This window comes from Watersipora subatra, chromosome 7 (genome assembly GCF_963576615.1).
Source record: "Watersipora subatra chromosome 7, tzWatSuba1.1, whole genome shotgun sequence".
NCBI lineage: Eukaryota > Metazoa > Bryozoa > Gymnolaemata > Cheilostomatida > Watersiporidae > Watersipora > Watersipora subatra.
The window spans coordinates 22375798-22396903 of NC_088714.1; the positions used below are offsets into that span (position 1 = coordinate 22375798).

Consider the following 21106-nt stretch of genomic DNA (forward strand, 5'->3'; position numbering starts at 1 on the left):
CACATAAGCTCCATATACTCAACCTACATGTTTTTTGCAGAGCTAGACTATGAATAGGTCATAAGTTTATTTTCTGAAAAAGCATATATATATATATATATATATATATATATATATATATATATATATATATTTCTCAAAGTATGTCTGTTTTCTGTTTTCGGTATGTCCAGCTATAGCTATTAAAATTTTGATTTAAAATTCCACATGATGCTGGACTGGAACTCACAACAACTGCATCAAAGAGTTACTTAATGGACGCTCTACCACTGAGCTACAATGGCTAATGAACAATCATAGTTTCATATACCTCATACACCATGCGCATTCTAATTATTTTAGCCTTGCATCCATGAGTTACAATGCTTCTGTTCAAAAATATTTTAGGACTTAAGTATATGCAATGCGATGCTTATTCGTCTTTTTGTGCTAGGGCTAATTTATTTGGCCTCACGACATGGAAAATAATTTATCTCAAACTTAAAATTTGCCGATTTGTGTACTGATTATATACATTGGAACCTCAGCTCTTGGGTGCTTCGGTTCTTGACCAACTCGTTTATCAACCAAAGACTTTGAGATTTGTTTGTCTCGCATCTCAAACACAAACTTGAGAGCATGTGCATTGAAATTGGAACAGCTTCAGAAACAGCATGAAAACATGCATTAACAAACCGAGAAGCGATTTACGCTTCATAAATTCTTTACAAAAAGTGAGGAACTATCTGGGATGAAGAGATTTACTAAATAAATTTTCTAGAGAAATAACCCCTCTAGTCGAGTTACCCTACATTGTTCTAGAGGAGGATTCTCCTTCAAAAATGTGAAGTAAATGTGTCATTGCTGTTTATATTTTCATTTTCCTATGATTTTTGATGTAACTGATCTGTTGCATTTTTTTGTTGTTTCATTATCAATTTCTGCAATTTTTATCATTGTATCTTAACCTTTAATGTCTTTGATGTTTTAAGAGCAATTATATGGAATGTTTACATTTGTTTTCTTTTTCCATAATCATAAATAGAAAACCTTTTATTAAAATTAAACGTGATCTATATCTGCGCATTTTTATTTATAGTATGCAGTATACAGTACAGTTTATGATGTAAAATACTTTACCGAAGTGGTTCACTCGCTTTGGAATGGATCAAAATTCACTTACATTCATTTTAATGGGAAAACTGGTTTCAGATCTCGAACAACTCGATTTTTGAATCAAGGTTCCACTGTATATATTGTTATATTTTATATTTAATATAAATAATATACATACACTGTTATATTTTAGCCTATAGAGTGTTTTATATCATAAATTTCCTACTTTAGTTTGTTCTATACTGTAACATATTATATATACTATACAGTTTTAGGTTGTATTTTAAGTTTGGCCATGATAATTGCTAGTATTGAAGGATATTGCAAGGTATTACATCATGTTGTGGTATTCATACTATATCACTTACAGTACAGTATAAAATTTTATATTGTATTGAAAAGGAAGTCTGGAAGTTTTCGCGATACATCACGCTGGGCTGGCTAGTTTGGCGGCCAGTTTTTGGGCCAGTTCTGCCAGTTTTAAGGCAGGCATTTGAGTTGGTCTATTGGTCACACTTCAATAAGGTGAGACTGAAGGGGTCCATCTCTTTTGTCTCTAGCTTTAAGTTATTCGTTTACAGGTTGGTGTAGAGACCTCTCTTTGGAGTAGTTCTAAAGCTAGTCTGCAGCTAGAACCATCTAAAGACTGATAGTAATTACGGGTGGTCAAAATGACGTTTTCGGGCAATGACCTTTCCTTGTCTAGTCCTTCTAGAATAGATCCACCCGTTGGTCCCTTTTCGTGGTCCTTGAGTCATCTTGCCTGTATGTTGGGAAACAAGGGCCTCGGTTTAACGAGCCGCAGGGGCTACTGTTTGGGCCCTCTGCCGTGTCCCCGAGTCAGAGTCCTTACAGGCATGTCCCTTTTGCTGCAACTCAAGCAGAGGGTAGATCTTGGTTAGGTCATTTTCTTGGTGGAGCCGGGTTGCTCCTGCAGCTTCTTGATTCTTTGTGTCTGCTGCTGTATCATCAGTGTAAGCTGGCTGCTAGCATCGTCTTTTACCACCTGTATCTGGGTTGATCACTGTTCATCCACTACTCTGACAGGGCTACCAGTAAACTGGAATTTTTCTATTTTCTGCAGCTCACACATGAACTTAGACCAGTCAATCAAAGTAGTAGGGTCCTTTAACTAGAGTTATAGCAGCTCACACATCAACTTAGACCAGCCAATCAAAGTAGTAGGGCCCTTTAACTAGAGTTATAGCAGCTCACACATGAACTTAGACCAGTCAATCAAAGTAGTAGCACCCTTTAACTAGAGTTATAGCAGCTCACATATCAACTTAGGCCAGTCAATCAAAGTAGTAGGGCTCTTTAACTAAAGTTATAGCAGCTCACACATCAACTTAGACCAGTCAATCAAAGTAGTAGGGACCTTTAATTAGAGTTATAGCAGTGCACACATCAACTTAACCAGCCATTCTTAGCTTTGTTAAGCGTTTTGAACCTCACCAGTTCCATATGCACTTTCACCAAACTCTTCTTTAGTGAAAAATTAAATTTGGTTGTTTGCACATACAAGACATACTTATATGTTTTGCTGATGCCCCAACTGAACTGTGTATCAAAATCACTGTGCGCAAAGCCCACAATTAGTGCAATGCATGGACTCACAAAAATTTGATAAATTCCTTATATTCTTATAAAGACATGGCCTTGCAAATCAGTGTGATTTTTGTTTTTGCTTTGAGAGACCTTTACCAAACCCCTGAGACGGACTCACTAAACCCTTTTTGGAACTTATGCTAAAAGCTGCTGATTTAGACAAAATCTGTAGACTACTATTGGCAACTGTTTTGGCTATTATAAAACAGTCAATTTTCAGGGATAAGATTGGTAACAGGCAGAGTAGCTACTTGTCCCGCAACCAAACGAGCGGGAGCGAAGTTTGAGAGTTTTTATGATAAATGCATGTGCACACAACTTACGAAAATTATTCATCAACAATGAGACAAACCCTTGTCTAGAAATTTCATCAACAAATTTAACCATCATTTTGTAGAGTTGTTAAAGTATAATAACGATACAAAACACATATCACCCTATTTGAATATGTTACCAAGTCTTTGTAAATTGTCGATGTTCTCTTAAAACTTACCCATCTGATCGGATTATACACAAATGGACAAATTAATTTTACCTAAAATTCTCACAAAACACTTGAAAAGCTTGGTTTAATAAAAGTTAAGACCGGAAATTAAAACGCCGAGCGACAGAGAATAGAATGATTAAGTCATGCGCATTTCACGAAAAAATAACGTGCACATTTCACCAGTCTATAGCATTGTCGAATCGCCAAATGTTTCTGTAATTAACGTAGGAGTACTGAAATCGTTCCTATTTTTCCGATTTCAAAGTAACTGACATTTTAGACACTTTTGAGTACTTTAGTATTCTAACTGATGTCCAACGCAGTGCAAGTAAAGGAAATGACGATGATATTTTTCTGTAACGATTCTTATGAGATTATTACAATATTTAATTATAAGTTTAGATGACTACAGAACAATGACTATGTAGTACAGATTTTCTAAAAATATATATAAATATCACAACTTCTTGATATTTTTAGCAATGACATTTTTAAATGTAAACAAAATTTTGCATTGGTTTTATATTATTACTATATTAATAATATTGGTTATTCTAATAATATCAGTGCATTTTACTTCTAATATTGGCCAATATTGCATTTCTCCTATAGCAGGGGGAGAGATATAAACATATAATCTTTTTCTTTCATTATTGCTATTTGTTGTATATAATAACATCCACACCCCGTACATTACAGCTACCATTGCAGTTATCCTGTTGCACTGCAGTGCCATTTGACTGCTAATATTGCATTTCTCAACCATCAGTACCCTTTCTTTTTTCCAACATCTCTTTGGTCGTGGGCTGTATCACAGTGGAATTTCTAGCATATAAAATGTACATAAATAATAATATTTATTTATTATGATTTTGTAGCACAACAATAAAATTATTCTCAATACAAGTTTGAGGTTACCAGTATTGACTGAGCATCATACTATTGCATACTTATGACTTACAGCTCTAATTCAAACCCAAACACAAAGGTAAAGTACCCGTATGTAATTATTATTGAAAGTTTTATAATTATTGTCCAATCAAGGAGCAGCTAGCGTAATCAGTTCAGCCTATTATTGAGATATGATGCGGCTTACTTCATTCACAGCTGGGATAGATAGTGAATCAACTACTAGTCTTGAAGTACACCTCTAGAGCAATGTGTAAGTTGTATCACTGTTTAAGAAAGAAGCCTGTTTAATTACATCTACTGATTGCTATCTTGCTACTATAATAGAACATAGGTGTGGAAAAGGGGGTGGAAGATCTCAAGCATTCAATTCACAGGCCTTGTTTTTTAGTACTTTCATAGGATTAGGTATAAAAGAAGGAGTTGGAGCACGACTCTGTTGTACTCTACCTCAAGCTCTAGGTTTTCACTACATACATGTAAGTAGCTTGAGACAGCTTTCATAAGTTGAGAAAATTCTCAATTCGGCTAGTGCATAGCAGAAGGTTAAAGTACTTTTGTGCTGCCTTATACTGTTAATGGTAGCCAAACCTATCTGATCTTCTTGTAACAGACAGAAAACACTCCAACTTCATGTCACTGATTGCTCCAAACAGGGCATAACAGATGAGCTACGCCTTGAAGGTAAAACTGTATAAATTAGCAAGCACAGTTGAGCCTGAAAGGGCAAGTAGAAAATTTTGCCGTTTTTGGAAACAAGCTCTTCTGTCTTGTGAAATCTACCAGATTAATCGCTAATCTTAAAACCCCATTATTGTTGGCTGCTTTTACTCCCAACTTTAGAAAAGCTCTGAAGTCTTTATTGTAAAGGTTCATCTGCCAACTAATCTGCATAATGTGATGTACTATTACAATTGTTAGTAGTGACCAACTCTCACTCAGCTGTTTAGAATAACCAGTCAATGACTCTATCGTATGACAGTTTAAAAGACTTTGAAGATGATAGTATAGGTAGGTATAGGTAGGTATAGGTATAAATGATAGTATAGGTAGTGTAGTGTAGTTAGTGTAGGTATAGGTAGATATAGGTAGTATAGGTAGTATAGGTAGTATAGGTAGTATAGGTAGATATAGGTAGTATAGGTAGTGTAGTGTAGTTAGTGTAGGTATAGGTAGATATAGGTAGTATAGGTAGTGTAGTGTAGTTAGTGTAGGCATAGGTAGATATAGGTAGTATAGGTAGTGTAGTGTAGTTAGTGTAGGTATAGGTAGATATAGGTAGTATAGGTAGTGTATTATAGTTAGTGTAGGCATAGGTAGATATAGGTAGTATAGGTAGGTATAGGTAGTATAGGTAGTGTAGTGTAGTTAGTGTAGGTATAGGTAGGATAGTACAGGTAGCAAATTACTAACCCTTTCAATGAAACAACCTTATCATACTCTTCTCAGTTCCTTTGCAGTGTTTCTATTTTGGAGATTTGTAGTCTCATCCTTCTCTAATATTATTTAGTGTGGTTTATGACATTCTTACCATTATTAACATAATAAATTTTATTTTATATTTTAATAAATTTAATGTTGCTGTTTGGGTACAAGTTACGAGAGATTAATCAATACAGAGTGATAATGAGCTGAAGCGCTTTCCAAGATCGATAGACTATAAAAATGTTCTCTTCCAAAATAAATCCTATCCTTGTAGAAATTTGGAAGGAATCTGTAAACTAGAGCAACTTTTTGATGACAGAAGGTGACAGGTGTCTAAATAACAGATTAATACAGGTGTGCTAGCAACCATTGATAATGGCTCTTCCAATTGACCGCGGCTGGGCATGGGTCATCACATTTGGTAAGAGGAAATTAGGATCTATATTTCTGCCTTATGTTTGTCAGACTATGATATTTGTTGTTAATATTGTCTAGTTTTCGATTGTTAAGTCTTATAATTCATAACCTAGCCTGAGAAGCTACTTAAACAAACTTTGAGGGTATCAGTTCATATTACTCCAATCAAAGTACATGACTAGAAATGAAACAGCTTAGATATACTTTATTTCATATCAATACTCTTAAGAAACCTGAAAGCGCCCATAAACAAGGCTAGAACAACTCGTAGAAGAAAAACTTTAAAGTTGAACCACACTGGGGGTGAAATAAGGGAGGTTTTGAATCACCAGTATTAGTTTCAGCCTTCAAGTGAACACATTTTGTAATGCGTACATGTCAATTTTTATTATGGTACTCGCAATATAAATCTGCATATGGTTAATATTTACCTTTAGTTGCTACATTTGAAAGGGAACTCGTTTTGAATTTTTATTCTCTGATTTTATTACGGATCAAAGAGTTTCTTTCACTGCATCTTTTAATATATAAGGCTAACAGGTCTTTGATAAAGTGTTTAGTCTTGAAAAGGTTTATTAGAAGAATACAGGACAAATTTGAGAATTTGTCACTGAGCCATATATCTGTGAAAGTGGATTGTAATTGGTCAATTTCAACTACCCTTGACATTATGTATGTCGTCTCAGCTAATATATAATAGCTGCTATTTGTGAAAATTTTAAATTTTGTCAAGTCCAAATATACAGCTATAACAACATTTTTAAATTAGCTCTGCAGGCAATTGATTTTTGGTTGCTGAACTTAGGAGGTGGTAACCTCCGCTCCCCAATGCCTAAATAAGTAAACTCTGCAATTCAGCATCTCCTAATAAGGAATACCACACCTGCAGGCAAATAATACTCACAAATAGGAATGCTATACTGTCCAAGTTGCCAGAAAGATAAAGTTCTTATAAAACTGGCGGGCAAAGAATGGGGGTAGCGCCAGAAACTAAAATGTATGTATTTTTTCTTGGGATGGTGTGAGAGACACGTCTTATTATATAACTTTTACTACCCCTATTATTTCTATTTGTTGCTGTCAACCAACACTCCTATTTTACTAGAACTCTTTATTGTACTAAAATACAGATAAAGATCTGCTGCAGTCTAAACTGAATGTTCCTCTGATTAAGTTTGCACATCATCTAACCCACAGAAATATAAACATCTCAAGTCATATTTGCTGCCGATCATCAAACTAGTCACAATAAAGCTGGTAGTATAATTATCAAAACTTATAACATAACTCTAGCATTAACTTAAATGCCAATCACTGTGTCACAGCAAAACAATGAATGGTTTGAAGTGCTCAGTTAATGTTACCTTGATGTGCAATCTGATGCTAACATGCCAAGTGTTACCCATAGCTTGTGGAGGACTCTTTTTCTGGATGGGTGGAAATGAGAAAAACCGAGGGATCATTTTAGTTGAAGTGATGGAACTGTATCCAGAGAAATCAGCTACTTCTGCTCTATGGATATTTAGTGTTAGTACTTTAGTTGGCGATATGTCAGGTTAGTAAAATCACCTGCTTCACCTATCAAGTTTACAATGCCTGCACTTTTTATTTGATATAAGGTCAATAAGCTGTGATGTGAATTTAATATAAATATTTACATTGAAGAAAAATATGACAGCTACTTGGAATCTTATTCCTGCTGTTGCTTGTCAGTAGAAGCTGTCATGCTAGGGGCGACGAAGCAAATTATTCTTTTTTTGCCCTAGTTTTCCGTTTTAACCTACTTTGTAACTGGCGCTATTTATAAAGTTTTATTATGTTATCAACATAAGCTAGTAAATATACATTTTAATGTTTTAGCGTGAAATACTCCAGGTTATGATTAAAAAAACAGCAGCCATCATCTATAGATGCTTTATTTTAGCTGCTGAAATGCGTTTAATCTGTTTTAATTAATTAATTAATTAAAATTAATTAATTAAAATTAATTAATTAGTTAAACTTAATTAATTTACATTAATTATTTTTAATTAATTAGTCAGTAAATTTTTTATAAAATGTAATTTGAATATTTAATGAGTTTTAACATTTTTTGAAAAAACATACAAAATACAAAAAAACGAAAATACAAAAAATTCTTACACTAAGATGCAATAGTTTGATCGTTTCTGATAAAATATATGCAAGACATCCAACTGGGTAATCAGTTACAAAATCGTTAAATAAAGATTATGTTAGACGTGAGGTATTTGTTATTCAATGTCAGCACATCAACAGCAGTTTCCTAATAATATCATCTCTATTTACAGCACCAATTATTGGTTTGCTGTTAGCCAAAACATCTGCGAGGTTTGTCAGTATGTTAGGAGTGGGCATATCAACAATCGGCATGATATCGTTCGCTTACTCACCTTCTATAGAGTGTATGTACCTTACAAGAGGACTCATATTTGGTAAGTGATTTTCTACAGCTACATAATGTAAGATAGTGTCAGATTCACACTTGACAACATATAGTTGTGTTTTGTAAATAGTTTTGCAGTATACTCTAGAAACTGGTTGCTATTATTCCCTCGCAAAGTCTTTCAATGTAATATTTCTTCATAAAGGTTTTTTGTTTGTACATTTAATAATTTTTTCTGGTAAGCTTTTTATTCTGTGACTGGAACATATGAAAAATTAATAGTTTTATCAAATCTCAAAGTATTATTGATTATATAGTTATGCACTTTAGTAAAACTGTGGTCATAAAAAATGATCACAAATTTTTTGTCAAAATGTACTTTTTTCTATATATAGGTATACGCTTATAGAATTAGCAAGGCTAAATTTTAATCCTTCTCAAACATTGCATATGTAAGAAAATACATTCGGATATTCTACAAAGAAAATCCAAGAGACAGGTAAAAAAGCAGAAGTTCATGCATATACATCAACATGTAAACATGGGGCATTGCTGTAGGGGACTTAAACAATGCCCAATAAATATGCCACTTGAAATGAAATTAGATAGTTGTAGATCATCATACTTTATAGACACAAGCAAGATGTGATTGTATGAACACTTGATAAAATACTTTTGATTGATGTTTTTATTTTGCATCTGACAGTCCAATTTAGAAAACTCTGGATAAATTGTGCTTTGTTACATGCAGGTATAGGAAATGGTATGACGCTACTCACAGTATTCACAGTCTCTGCTCCTTATTTTGATAAAAGAAAAGGCTTATCACTTGGGCTAACAACCTCATGCTCTGGCATCGGAGTTCTAGTCACAGCCATAAGTCTTCGAAAGCTTTTTGATAACTATTCATTCTCTGGTGCCTTAACGCTTCACAGTAAGTACAGCGAGCTAAGATATTTTGACTTCACAATGCTATAACTTTTAGAGAGAAAGGTTGTTGATTGAATAGATAAACTTTAGTTTTTGAACTCTCATGCCATTATTTGCAGAATGGAATCGTTAGAGAGAAAGAGAGAAAGCCAAAGAGAGAAAGAGAGAGAGAGGGAGAGAGGGAGGAGAGTAAGAGGAAGAAAGAACGAGAAAGCGAGAGAAAGAGAGAGGGAAAGAAGGGTGAACAGAGAGAAGGAGAGATGTAGAGAGAAAAAGTTAGAGAGGGGGAAAAGAGGAGAGGAGAAAAAGAAGAAAGGGCAAAGAGAAGGGAAAGAAAGCGAGGGAGTGGGAGAGAGTGGGAGAGAGGCAAAGGGGAGTGTGAGTGAGTGGGAGAAAAGAAAAAAGATGGCGAAGGGGAGAGTGAGAGAGTGTAAGAGAGGCGGAAAAGGAAGAGGGAGAAAAGGAGGGAGGGAAGAGGAAAAGAAGGAGAAATGAGGGAGGGGGAGAGAGGGAGAAAGCAAGAGAATGGGAGATGGGGAAAGGGAAAGAGGGAGAGAGGGTAAGAGGAGGAAAGAGGGGAGATAGAGCGACAGAGTGAGAAAATGAAGAGAAAAGGTGCGAAGGAGAGACGGAGAGTGAAGGAGAGGGGGAAATAGGGAGATGGAGAGATGGAAAGAGGGGGAGAGAAGAAAAAGGGGAAGAGGAGGAAGTGTGGAGAGAGGGAGATGGGGAGAAAAAGGAGAGGGAGATATGTGCTTTTAGTAAACTGAAAAAAAGAGAATGAAAAGAAGAGAAAAAGAGAAAGAGAGAAAGAGAGAAAGAGAGAAAGAGAGAAAGAGGGGTTGATGGTGGGGTGCGCCACTATTGGAAAATGGGTCACTGATAGTTGGATGAGTTGGAAGAAGGTTGAGTGAAAAAGCCCTTCAATCTAAAAGACTTGATATCTGAAAGCAATAAAATTGGAAGATCTTGAAGCATTGTGCAAATGTAATAGAACTGATTCTAGTTTATATAATACTAGTTTCTAAGGACATAGTAACTCATAATAATCATAAGCTACTCTGGGGTGTTATAATCACCTGTCATACACTACAGTAGAAGTTCCTTCAACTAAGCGTGTTTCTTGGTGTACCTCTAGCTAGTAAAATGGGAGAGTTGAAAAGAGGTTAACTTCATAATTTCACTCAAATTTAAAAGTGTAACCTGAGCTGTGCATGAACAGCCGGCACTGAACAGCCGACTTGTCATTCTTTGTCAATGCGCTGCTGCTTTTGCTCTCAACGTGACCTTCAACCTCACATTGTTATTTTAACCCAAATGCTCAGTGATATATTTGCCTGAGTTAAGAATCTAATATTTTAATACAACACTCTTTGCATCAGAATATTATAATAATAATAATAATAATTATATAACTGATAATACGAAATATCAAAATCAGGAGGGGAGTGTTTTTCTAACAACAGTGCATATTTACCTGTTAGTCATTTGGGATGTCAGGCACAAAAATGGGATTTCACTATATTAATAGCCTCTTTCAATGTAAAAATAAACTTGTAAGTTTATGTTTTTACGATGAGATAAACCGAAGAGAGAATTTGGTAAACATATTATGAAAAACAAAAGTGGTTATAAAACAGATAAAACACGCTAGAAACGAAATTTATATGAATAAGTTCCCATGGAAAAACTAATCACAGAATTATTTTCAATTTTTTTTAGCATGGAATATAAAGCAAAAGCCGGAAATGTTGATTTCACGATGTTGTAAAAGTGATATTGGGAGTTTCTTTTGTTTCAGCTGGGCTCTGTATACAAACCATGGTGCTCGCAGCCCTCCTTCGTCCCTTAAGCTATTACTCTAGATGGGTGAAATCAAGCAGCGAATCAGGCGGTGAAGTTGCAGAGGAGGAAGATAACTCCAACAGTCGTTTTGAGGATCAGGTAAAGTTCCGAACAATATGAAAAGAAGATATATTCTTTGAAGTGTGTTCATGCAGTCTACACTCCATTAATACAGACATTTTTATTGTTAGTCATGTAAACTGGTCTTTATAGTTAGTAAGGCATAGTTAGCATGTTCCGGTGCACTTGGAAAGTTTCCATAAAGGGCTTTCTGGATGAAGTAGTGCCATTACTATGCCATGCTTGTATAGACATTACTTGCAGGCATGTTATATAGTAAAATAACAACATTTTAGAATAGATAAATTGAATTCAATCATAAAGCCTTTTACAATATAATAAATGATACAATGCAATACAACACAATACATTATAGTATAATTTAACATTATTTAATGCCATGAAAAAAATACAATGCGATAAAATATACTATGATACATTATAATATAAATTTTTGATGCGTTATAAATAGTATAGTGTTAATAAAATATGAATAAAATTACAATATCATGTAATACCATACAATATCATACTATATTTTACAATATACATAGCTTAACATAATATAGTACAATAGAACGAAGTGAAGTAGTACATATAACATAATATAAAATGCTATTTATGCTAAAAATATAACCAAGTTTCATTTTTTCCAACAGAACACAATACACTACTTCATATTGTAGTGTTTTGCAGGATGATATAAAACATAATATATAGTAATATGTTGTACTATCATACAGTATGAGTGATATAAATGAGCAAACATTATTATATAACATAAAATCCCCTTAAATAGCTTAGCATAGCACAATGGAGCAAAGTGTGACAGAATACAAGATCATATGATGTGAACTTCCACATTTTGCTAGGCTTGTAAACAACCTTCATAGTTAATTCAGCAAAAAGATGGCTATTTGCAACTATAATGCGTATTGTACTATTTAGAACAAAATTCGAAAAAGAAGCCAGTCTCTTGGAGCTAAACGCCTGCAGGAGAATGACATAGATAATTCCAAAGACACGTTCCTTTCAACTCCCGTTAAGTTAGATAGTCTCAGCTTGCGCCAGGCTGTAAGAAAACAAGAGAATCATCACCTTTCTTCTCTTCAGATACTCGCCATTAGTTCGCAACATCTAGAAGGTTCCAGAATAATTGCTGCACCTATTACATCAGAAATTCCATCCCAAGATAACAAAAAGAAACAAAAGTCATTTAAATGGAAGATTGTTTACAACCCTTGGTGTGTTATATTGGGGTTTTCCGTTCTTGCGTTTACGTCTGGAGCAGATGCGATTCTGCAATGCATTCCTCCATTGGGCAAACAGATAGGTAAGAGAGTACAGGTTTTATTTATAGCTAATGCCTTTTCAGTAAATAAACTTCTGACCTACATATAGCCTAGTTATACAGAATGTGAGTTGAGCATATGGAGCTCATATGATTGGGAGCTAAGACTGGGTTTAAAATAAGAAACTTTAAGAGCTACTTTCCAGATGTCTACTAGCAAAATGATAGCTTGTAACAGGAAATAGCGTGATGAACGTAAGCCTTGGATTGGAGGTAAATGACATATTACTGCTCAATAAAATACTTAAGTGAATAGAGAATCAGTTTCTCTTTCTGAAATATGTTTTCCTGAACAACTGAGAATAGCTAGTCAGGGCACTATCTCTGTGGAGTAGCACCACGTATGTTTTGATTTCAAAGGGTTGTTTACAGCTTGCAGCAGTTTGGAAATATGCTAGTACTTGAAAAAACTAAAATCGAGTGGTAAAACCAGGTCTAGAACGCTTGAAAGACTAGAACTAAATCACTAGCTAGTAACTCATATGTATTTGTTACTACCCCTGTCTGATTATCTGGTTTAAAGAGTAGTTCATGTAAGTGAATATTTCATTTTAGGTATCAGTAAGGAGTTTGTTAGCATAGCGCTATCCCTCGGTGGAGTTATGGAGATACCAATGAGAATCTTTCATGGATGGTTAGCCGATAGAAAGCTTTTACCTGTTGCTGTTCATGTTGGACTATGTATGGCTTTTACTGGACTTATGGCATTACTGTGTGGCTTGCTCAACAATACAGCAGGTAAATTTCAGCAGATATTTTTTCAGTTTTCTCGCTTATTGACAAAAATTTCACTAAAATGACTTCATAGCCGTTTTAAAAATTGTCTTCTCTTTTAGGAATGGTGGCTGCAGTGATAGGAATGGGTTCAACTGGTACATCAGTGTTTAGTCTGATGCCAGTCATAGCCAGAGAGCTCTTTGGTATCGACTATGTGGAAAGTGCGATGGCTATAAATTTCGCTTACATGAGCGTATCCAGCATTACATCTACATTTGCCTCAGGTAGTATTTCATAGTATAATATGCAGTCGTTTGCCTCAGGTAGTATTTCATAACATGCTATGTAGTCGTTTGCCTCAGGTAGTATTTTACAGCATGCTATGCAGTCGTTTGCCTCAGGTAGTATTTTATAGAATAATATGCAGTCGTTTGCCCCAGGTAGCATTTTATAACATGCTATGTAGTCGTTTGCCTCAGGTAGCATTTTATAGTATGCTATGCAGTCATTTGCCTCAGGTAATATTTTATAGCATGCTATGTAGTTGTTTGCTTCAGGTGGTATTTTATAGTATGCTATGCAGTTGTTTGCCTCAGGTAGTATTTTATAACATGCTATGTAGTCGTTTGCCTCAGGTAGTATTTTATAGCATGCTATGTAGTCATTCACCTCAGGTAGTATTTTATAGCATGCTATGTAGTCGTTTGCCTCAGGTAGTATTTTATAGTATGCTACGCAGTCATTTGCCTCAGGTAATATTTTATAGCATGCTATGTAGTCATTTGCTTCAGGTAGTGTTTTATAGTATGCTACGCAGTCATTTGCCTCAGGTAATATTTTATAGCATGCTATGTAGTCGTTTGCTTCAGGTAGTATTTTATAGTAAAATACTTAGCCGTTTGCCTCAGGTAGTATTTTATCCCACGACCAAACACGAGCGAAGCAATTGTTTGGGAGATTTATGATAAATGCCTATGTGCACACAACTCACGAAAATTATCCATCAACACCGTCGCAAACCCTTGTACCGAAATCTCATCAACAAATTTAACCATTTTTCAGTGGAGTCATTTAAGTATAATAACGATACAAAACACATATAAACCTATTTAAATATGTTACCAAGTCTTTATTTTTTGTAGACAATGTTTTAAACCTTACCCATCTAATTGGATTATACACAAATAGACAGATTAACTTGGCCTAAAATCGCAATAAAACACTTGAAAAGATTTTTTTAATCATACATAAAACTGGCCAACGATACGCCAATAAAGCCATCCGAAAGATAGCAGAACTATTAAGCAGTGCGCATTTCATGAGAAAAACATGCTCATTTCACCAGTCTATGGCATTGTTTAACTGCCGAAGGTTTCTAATATTTTTCCGTTTTTAATATCTTGCAAAAATATTTAATTATAAGAATAATTATTTGATTTTATAAAATTATTATAAGATTTAATTATAAGAATCAGTATTTGAATTTATCCAAAGGTTTCTGTAATAAACGTAGACCGTTTGAGGGGTAGACCGATTTACAGGTACGAAATTGTGGTACACAGTTTATCAGCCTGTTTTTTTTTGTCCAGTTACCGAAGGTTTCATTAAATTATTTAAAACGTTAGCCAAAATTCTTTAGATCTTATGTACAAGCTAGGGCCGAACTGCAATGCCCCTTTATGACGAGAACATTTTTTTATTTTGCTCCAGTTTACAGAAAACCTCCAGATGCGTGAACGCTCATACTTGCTTTCTGTTAAAGATCGCTATCAAAACCATTATACATTTAACACAACCAACTTTCAAACTGTGTATATTACACAGCAGCTTGCCATTTTACTTCTAATATTGCATTTCAGAGTTAAAGTAAATATATTTCCTTAATGCTGTTGTTAAATTACATACATTACAGCAGGTTAGGCCTACAGCTTTTATTAATATTTATTTTGTTGTAAAACATAGGTTTGAGATAGTAGTAGATTAGGTCTGATTTTTTTACAGCTTTTTGTTTTGCATAATTGACTTTTTGAATTTAATTTCAAAACAACTTGACAACTACCAAGAACATACAACTTCCCAGAACACCATGCCGTGGCCGACGCAGTGCCATCTACATATCTCTCAATTATTACAGCTCAATAGGAGGATAAATAGAAGGTCCTCACAGCAACCATCGACATCAAAGGCTAATGTTCAACAACACGCTACTAAAATTAATAACAACTCATCCGACTCAGAGAATTCTTTAGTAGATGTTGTAGGCGATGTAAATGACATGGACATGGCAACCCCTTTGTTTCCAGATGATGATCATGATTTTATGGACATTATAGATCATGAAAATATTACACCAAACAATATTGCTCCTCCCAATACTGCCCGCCTTCATCACATTCCTCATTTTCAATCTTTAGATTGTCCTGATTTTCAAGAACTGCGTAACAACTTTCTAGGCAGACTTGACGACAGCATATCACAGCTCACATGTACTGGATGTAATGAGAAACATTTCATTACATACAATGGTCAAATACAACTACAGTCAAACATGGATAACTCGTCCACGGATAGCTCGAACACATGGTTAATTCGAACATTTCCTTTGGTCCATTCCCACGTAATGATAAATTGCTATAGATAACTCGAACTCAACACGGTTAATTCGAACTGTTTTTTGCCCAAGGGCTACCGAAACGGTTGTTATCGCTTTAGAAAATCACTTTATTCAAAGCCATAGAGGTAAACTTCATCTTTTCGTAATTCATAAGCGTCGTTATTACCACCATCGGCAAAATATTTTTGTCAACGACTTTTCTAAAGGTTTGGTGAAATTTGATTTATACTGCTATACGATGAGTAGCACGGGCTAGCCGGGTCACGCGCGCAAGGCTTTTCGCCACGCACATACAAAACAAAAATCGCATGTTGTTTTTGTTTTGTATGTGCGTGGCGAAAATCCTTGAGTGCATGACCCGGCTAGCCCGTGATGAATAGTTTTCCGAAGTTGATTCCGTGTTGAATCAACGTCGGAATGTGGAATGTTTAAAACGTCTTAAAAATTGCTGTAATTAAACTTTAACGTTGTCTGAGCTACAAAAAACTATTCATCGTTTGACCTAAACACAGAATACGTGTGTACATTCAATAAGTATCTATTAAAAAAACGTGAGTGATATAGAATGTACGTAAAACCTCGTAAAACTTCTAATTGAACAGCCTCGGAGTGTTGCTCTTAACGAATCCCAGGTAAAGTAAGATAATCTTTGCATAAACTTCAAGAAAAAACGGGAAAATTGATCGTGGGTAAAACCCCAAAAGAAAAAAATGTCTTTTCTTTTGAGCATTTCAACAACGATCAAGTTTTGCCAATGTCAATCTGAAAAACGTCCTGGCAATAACATCACCTCAAACAACAAACCAATCTCAAGTGATAGAAAAATCTCTATACTTTTTCAAAAAAACGTTTTAAACTTTACATTAGAAGCATTTAATTTGAGACAAGCCATTTGTGCTTTTGATTTATGTTATAGTTTGTATATGTACATGTATCTACTAATAAATAAGTAAATATATGGACTTGTGACAGTTCTCTGATAACTTGAACGCTCTGATAATTCGAACACTTTTGCTCGGTCCCTTGAAGTTCGAGTTATCCATGTTTGACTGTATGTCATACATGCCAATAAGTTAGACCTAACGCTGCTAATAAATTCAGTGCAGCCAACAATATGGACCCAGGTCCCTCTGTTGAATTTGTATCTTCTCTTACACTTATAGAACAGTTAGACTTTTAGAATATAACAACATATATATATATATATATATATTATATATGTGACTGTTAGAATATATTACAGATATGCTTTTTCAACAACCAGCAGTACCATTTTTTCCATTATCCCTTATTCCATTATCAGGTCGTGGGCTGTATGACAGGGGAATTTCTAGTAGTATAATATGCAGTTATTTGCAAATTGAATGTTAAAACAATTCGAAAACTTTGAATTTTCAGTACATTCATCTGAATTAGGTTAAATCTTTGTGCACTAGGCATGTGTGCACTTGCATGTATGCACTTTTGCACACATGCAAAAATGTATTTTTAATAATATAGTAGCCACAAATCATTTGCATAACTAATGGGCGATTGCTGCAATTACAATGAACATAGCCCAAACTAAAATATTGATCTGTATTAGAGAAATTGTGGCTAACGCTTCTGTAATTATTAATTCAGATTTTTTGCTGATGTACAGAAATTTTATGGTCGTATATGATACATTTTCAAGTGAATTTACGATAGCATAGATTACGTGCCTGAGAGATATATCAGAGCAATCATTGTATTTCTTTCAGGCGTTGTGAGAAGGGTTTTGGTAAATACCATATCGGCAACTTCGTTGTTTCGATGAAACCAGCACATCGACTGCCAAGTTTTAATTTCGATAAGAACATTTTGTTGATATCGCATGGCCGAAAAAAGTTGAAAAAATATCGTGTTTCACTTTGTAACACAAAAAAATCGTATAACGAAGACATCTTAACCCAATGGCACACTGTATTGATTAATAATAAAACATGCAAATTTAACTGTACATATGCAAAAAGGATGTACAGTACATATATGATAAGAGCAATGGGTGTGAAATGAACTGCTCAGCCTTGTGGTTATGCACACTTGTCAGTAGACTTGTGATTTGAATGCTACGAGTTCAAATCCAGTACGAAGGTGATTTTTCATTGCTAAAACTTTATCGCTATAATTCAACAGATGAGAGACAAACACTGAGATTTATATAAATACTACTGAATGCCCGGCATTGCACGGGTATTAAAAAACAGCTTATAAACAGTGGCCGGTGAAGTAGTCACCTCTCTTTTAATACAGTATGTAGTTGCCTGCCATATGCCATTAGCCTGGCACATTGCCAATGGCTAATTTGAGTAAGCTAGTATTCATATTGCTAAACTTACTAATAAGAGCCATGAGAGCAAGCTTTAGTGACGTCGTGTACCACAGGGTGGTACGTGTATTTTAACCCAGATGATGACTCAAATCGTCGAATGAATCCATTGCATCTCACATAGCCTAATTGGTTAGGTTACCACCTGGTGAACAGGATGTTTCGAGAACAAATCCAGCATGAAGCAGATCTTTTATTCCTAGATTTTAATAGCTATAGCTGGACAAACCGAACGACAGACTTTGAGATTAATATATAGATATATAAAATTGAAAGACTGGGAGAGTTGTATATATATATATATATATATATATATATATATATATATATATATATATATATATATATATATATATATATATATATATATATATATATATATATATATATATATATATATATATATATATATATATATACATATATATGTATATACATATGTACAGCTTGTATAGTGTATGTTATATCTATATAAGTATGAGTATATATAATATTTATGGTAAGGTATGTATGGTATATATATATATATATATATATTATTTGTATGTTAATGTAATATTTATATATGTGCTAGCACCCTGACAGCCTGGTGCCTCATGAGAGTTTCTCAAGTGTACTACTTGCACAATAATCTGCAAAGTTCCAAGAAGGTCAATCAGTACTGTTGATAGAGTGTCAGTCTACCACCTGCACTGAGTGTCAGTCTACCAACTGCACTGAGTGTCAGTCTACCAACTGCTCTGAGTGTCAATCTACCATTTGACCTGAGTGTCACTCTACCACCTGCACTGAGTGTCAGTCTATTAACTGCACTGAGTGTCAGTCTACCAACTGCTCTGAGTGTCAGTCTATTAACTGCACTGAGTGTCAGTCTACCACTTGTGCTGAGTGTCAGTCTACCAACTGCATTGAGTGTCAGTCTACCACCTGCTAAAAGTTGTGAATTGGAATCCTGTAGAAATCAATCTTTTTTGCTACCCGTCAGGTGTCGGACAGACAGACAGATAGACATGACTCTTACTGTAGTAAAAGGTTGTATATATCTATCATATTTTAATGCTCATGTGCAACTGTGCTTCCGTGTCTAAGATGTATATATTAATATAATATTTATATATTTGTAACTATCTATGATATTTTAGGTGGCATATATGAGTATACACTACACTGGAGAAATGTCTACTACTACATAGCCGCATGTACCATATCAGGAAGTGCTCTCATGTTTGTAATTGCCTTCGCTATCAGAAGAAAGGCTCTTAAACCTAGCAATGAGCTCTCACAAAGTGCTGACTAGTTGTCTATTATCATCCCTATTATGCTTTATAATTTACTGCTAGTTTAATAGAACTGTAGAGGTTGGTGCTTGACTATATTAAGGTTTTCAAGTTTTTAATATTAATATAATTCTATCAGCGAGAATTGTGGGAAATGCTGCTACTTTTATATAATGCTTCTGATTCTTTCAAAAAAATTCATATGCAATATAAATTTATTTTAATATTGTATTTTACAGCTGAAGAGATCATTTTAATAAACATTGGTAGTGATTATGGTTATAACTGGTGAGGTAGGAAATATAGGTATATTTTTTGCCCTCTCTGTCTACCCTTCGGTGTTCTATGATTTTTAAAAAGCCAGAATGTGGTGACTGATTGCATATAGACCTACTCCTACACACTGGTTGGTGCTGGTCATAAGATGCCTCTAAGGGTTTGTTTCTATTGGGCTAAGTGTGTGACAGTAGAGACCACCCACAAATCTAGATAACTGATGGCTCAAAAGTTAAAGATAGGACATTCTTCTTGCCACTACGAGAGGCCTTTCCAAGAATTAGACTCGAGGCTGTTGTTCATAGATAAGACTCACTACCTTACAGCAGCTCCAATAAAGTGCAACATTGCATAGAACAAATTTAGATTCACGGCCTCATCACACCACACAGTTGTGCAACCTGAACTTGAGGTGGTTGCAGTATTGTTGTCATAGCAAATTAAACCCTTGCTTATCCGCTGTTCTAGTAATGGTAGCACCTTAATTATAGGTGACAGCAAACCTGTGGAATATAAATATAAATTTTATTTTATGTTCTTATGTTTAAAAGTTGGATGGACCTTTGTCCAGCACTATCAAATACCAACCAGACTGCAAGCGTTTACCTTCACCTCAAAGATGCCTGCATATTCAGGTTGTTGGGTACTGCCCAGAGATTATGCAGACCTTGTTAGGTTACAAGAGCAGAAAACTCTGGTGGTTAGTAAGTTTCATAGCTTTATTTACTTATTATGTTACTTATTATAATATTTATTCTATTATTAAGTTTATTTATTACTTGTTATGTTATTGCTTACTATATTATTAATTTTTTGATATTGCTTGTTATATTATTATTCATAGGTGAGCTTGCCGGAGGTTTATTAATAAATCTGTCTAATACAATACAGTTAATAACTAGTTAACTGTAAGTTGCCAGGCCATAGTATGAACGATTCTGCAGATCATCAGATCAATTATATCTAATTATATCTCTATCAGTAAATGTTAGAATACCAGTATTCATTGGTAGCATCTAGGGAAGATGTTTACATGTACAATCAGCAATGTTTGACATTTTTAATGACCTGCATCATCATCATATGAAATACAAAGCAAAAATTAGTTCACTCTGTAATAATGTAAAAAAAACTAAACAAAAACTTTTCTTAAAATATTTATGAACATATTTTAAGTGCTTTAGTTTTGCTGCCATGTCATTATTAACAGAAATGTAATGTAGAAATGCTAAGGAAAAATAACTTTGTTCACATGTTGGGTCTCCAGTATGTTTGCACTGGCTCTTACATTTGTAGTAAATCAGGTCTAGGTTTGCCTTCAACTGTTTTAGCCTTTGAAAG

General features: G+C 34.6%; 1 protein-coding gene across 1 annotated transcript; it reads left to right on the forward strand.

Moving 5' to 3' along the window:
* Positions 1-1766: 1766 nt before the first annotated feature.
* Positions 1767-19509, forward strand: LOC137400554 (monocarboxylate transporter 12-B-like). The gene is made up of 8 exons (XM_068086880.1): positions 1767-1992; positions 7350-7496; positions 9097-9279; positions 11077-11219; positions 12129-12513; positions 13087-13269; positions 13368-13532; positions 19355-19509. The coding sequence occupies exons 1-8, from the start codon at positions 1767-1769 to the stop codon at positions 19507-19509; spliced, it is 1587 nt and encodes a 528-aa protein (XP_067942981.1).
* The last annotated feature ends 1597 nt before the right edge of the window (positions 19510-21106 follow it).

Coding starts and splice junctions, on each gene's coding strand:
- LOC137400554 (XM_068086880.1), top strand. CDS start 1,767: ATGACGTTTTCGGGCAATGACCTTTCCTTGTCTAGTCCTTCTAGAATA. Junction 9,280..11,076: donor TGGTGCCTTAACGCTTCACA/GTAAGTACAGCG, acceptor CTTTTGTTTCAG/CTGGGCTCTGTATACAAACC. Junction 12,514..13,086: donor TCCATTGGGCAAACAGATAG/GTAAGAGAGTAC, acceptor ATTTCATTTTAG/GTATCAGTAAGGAGTTTGTT.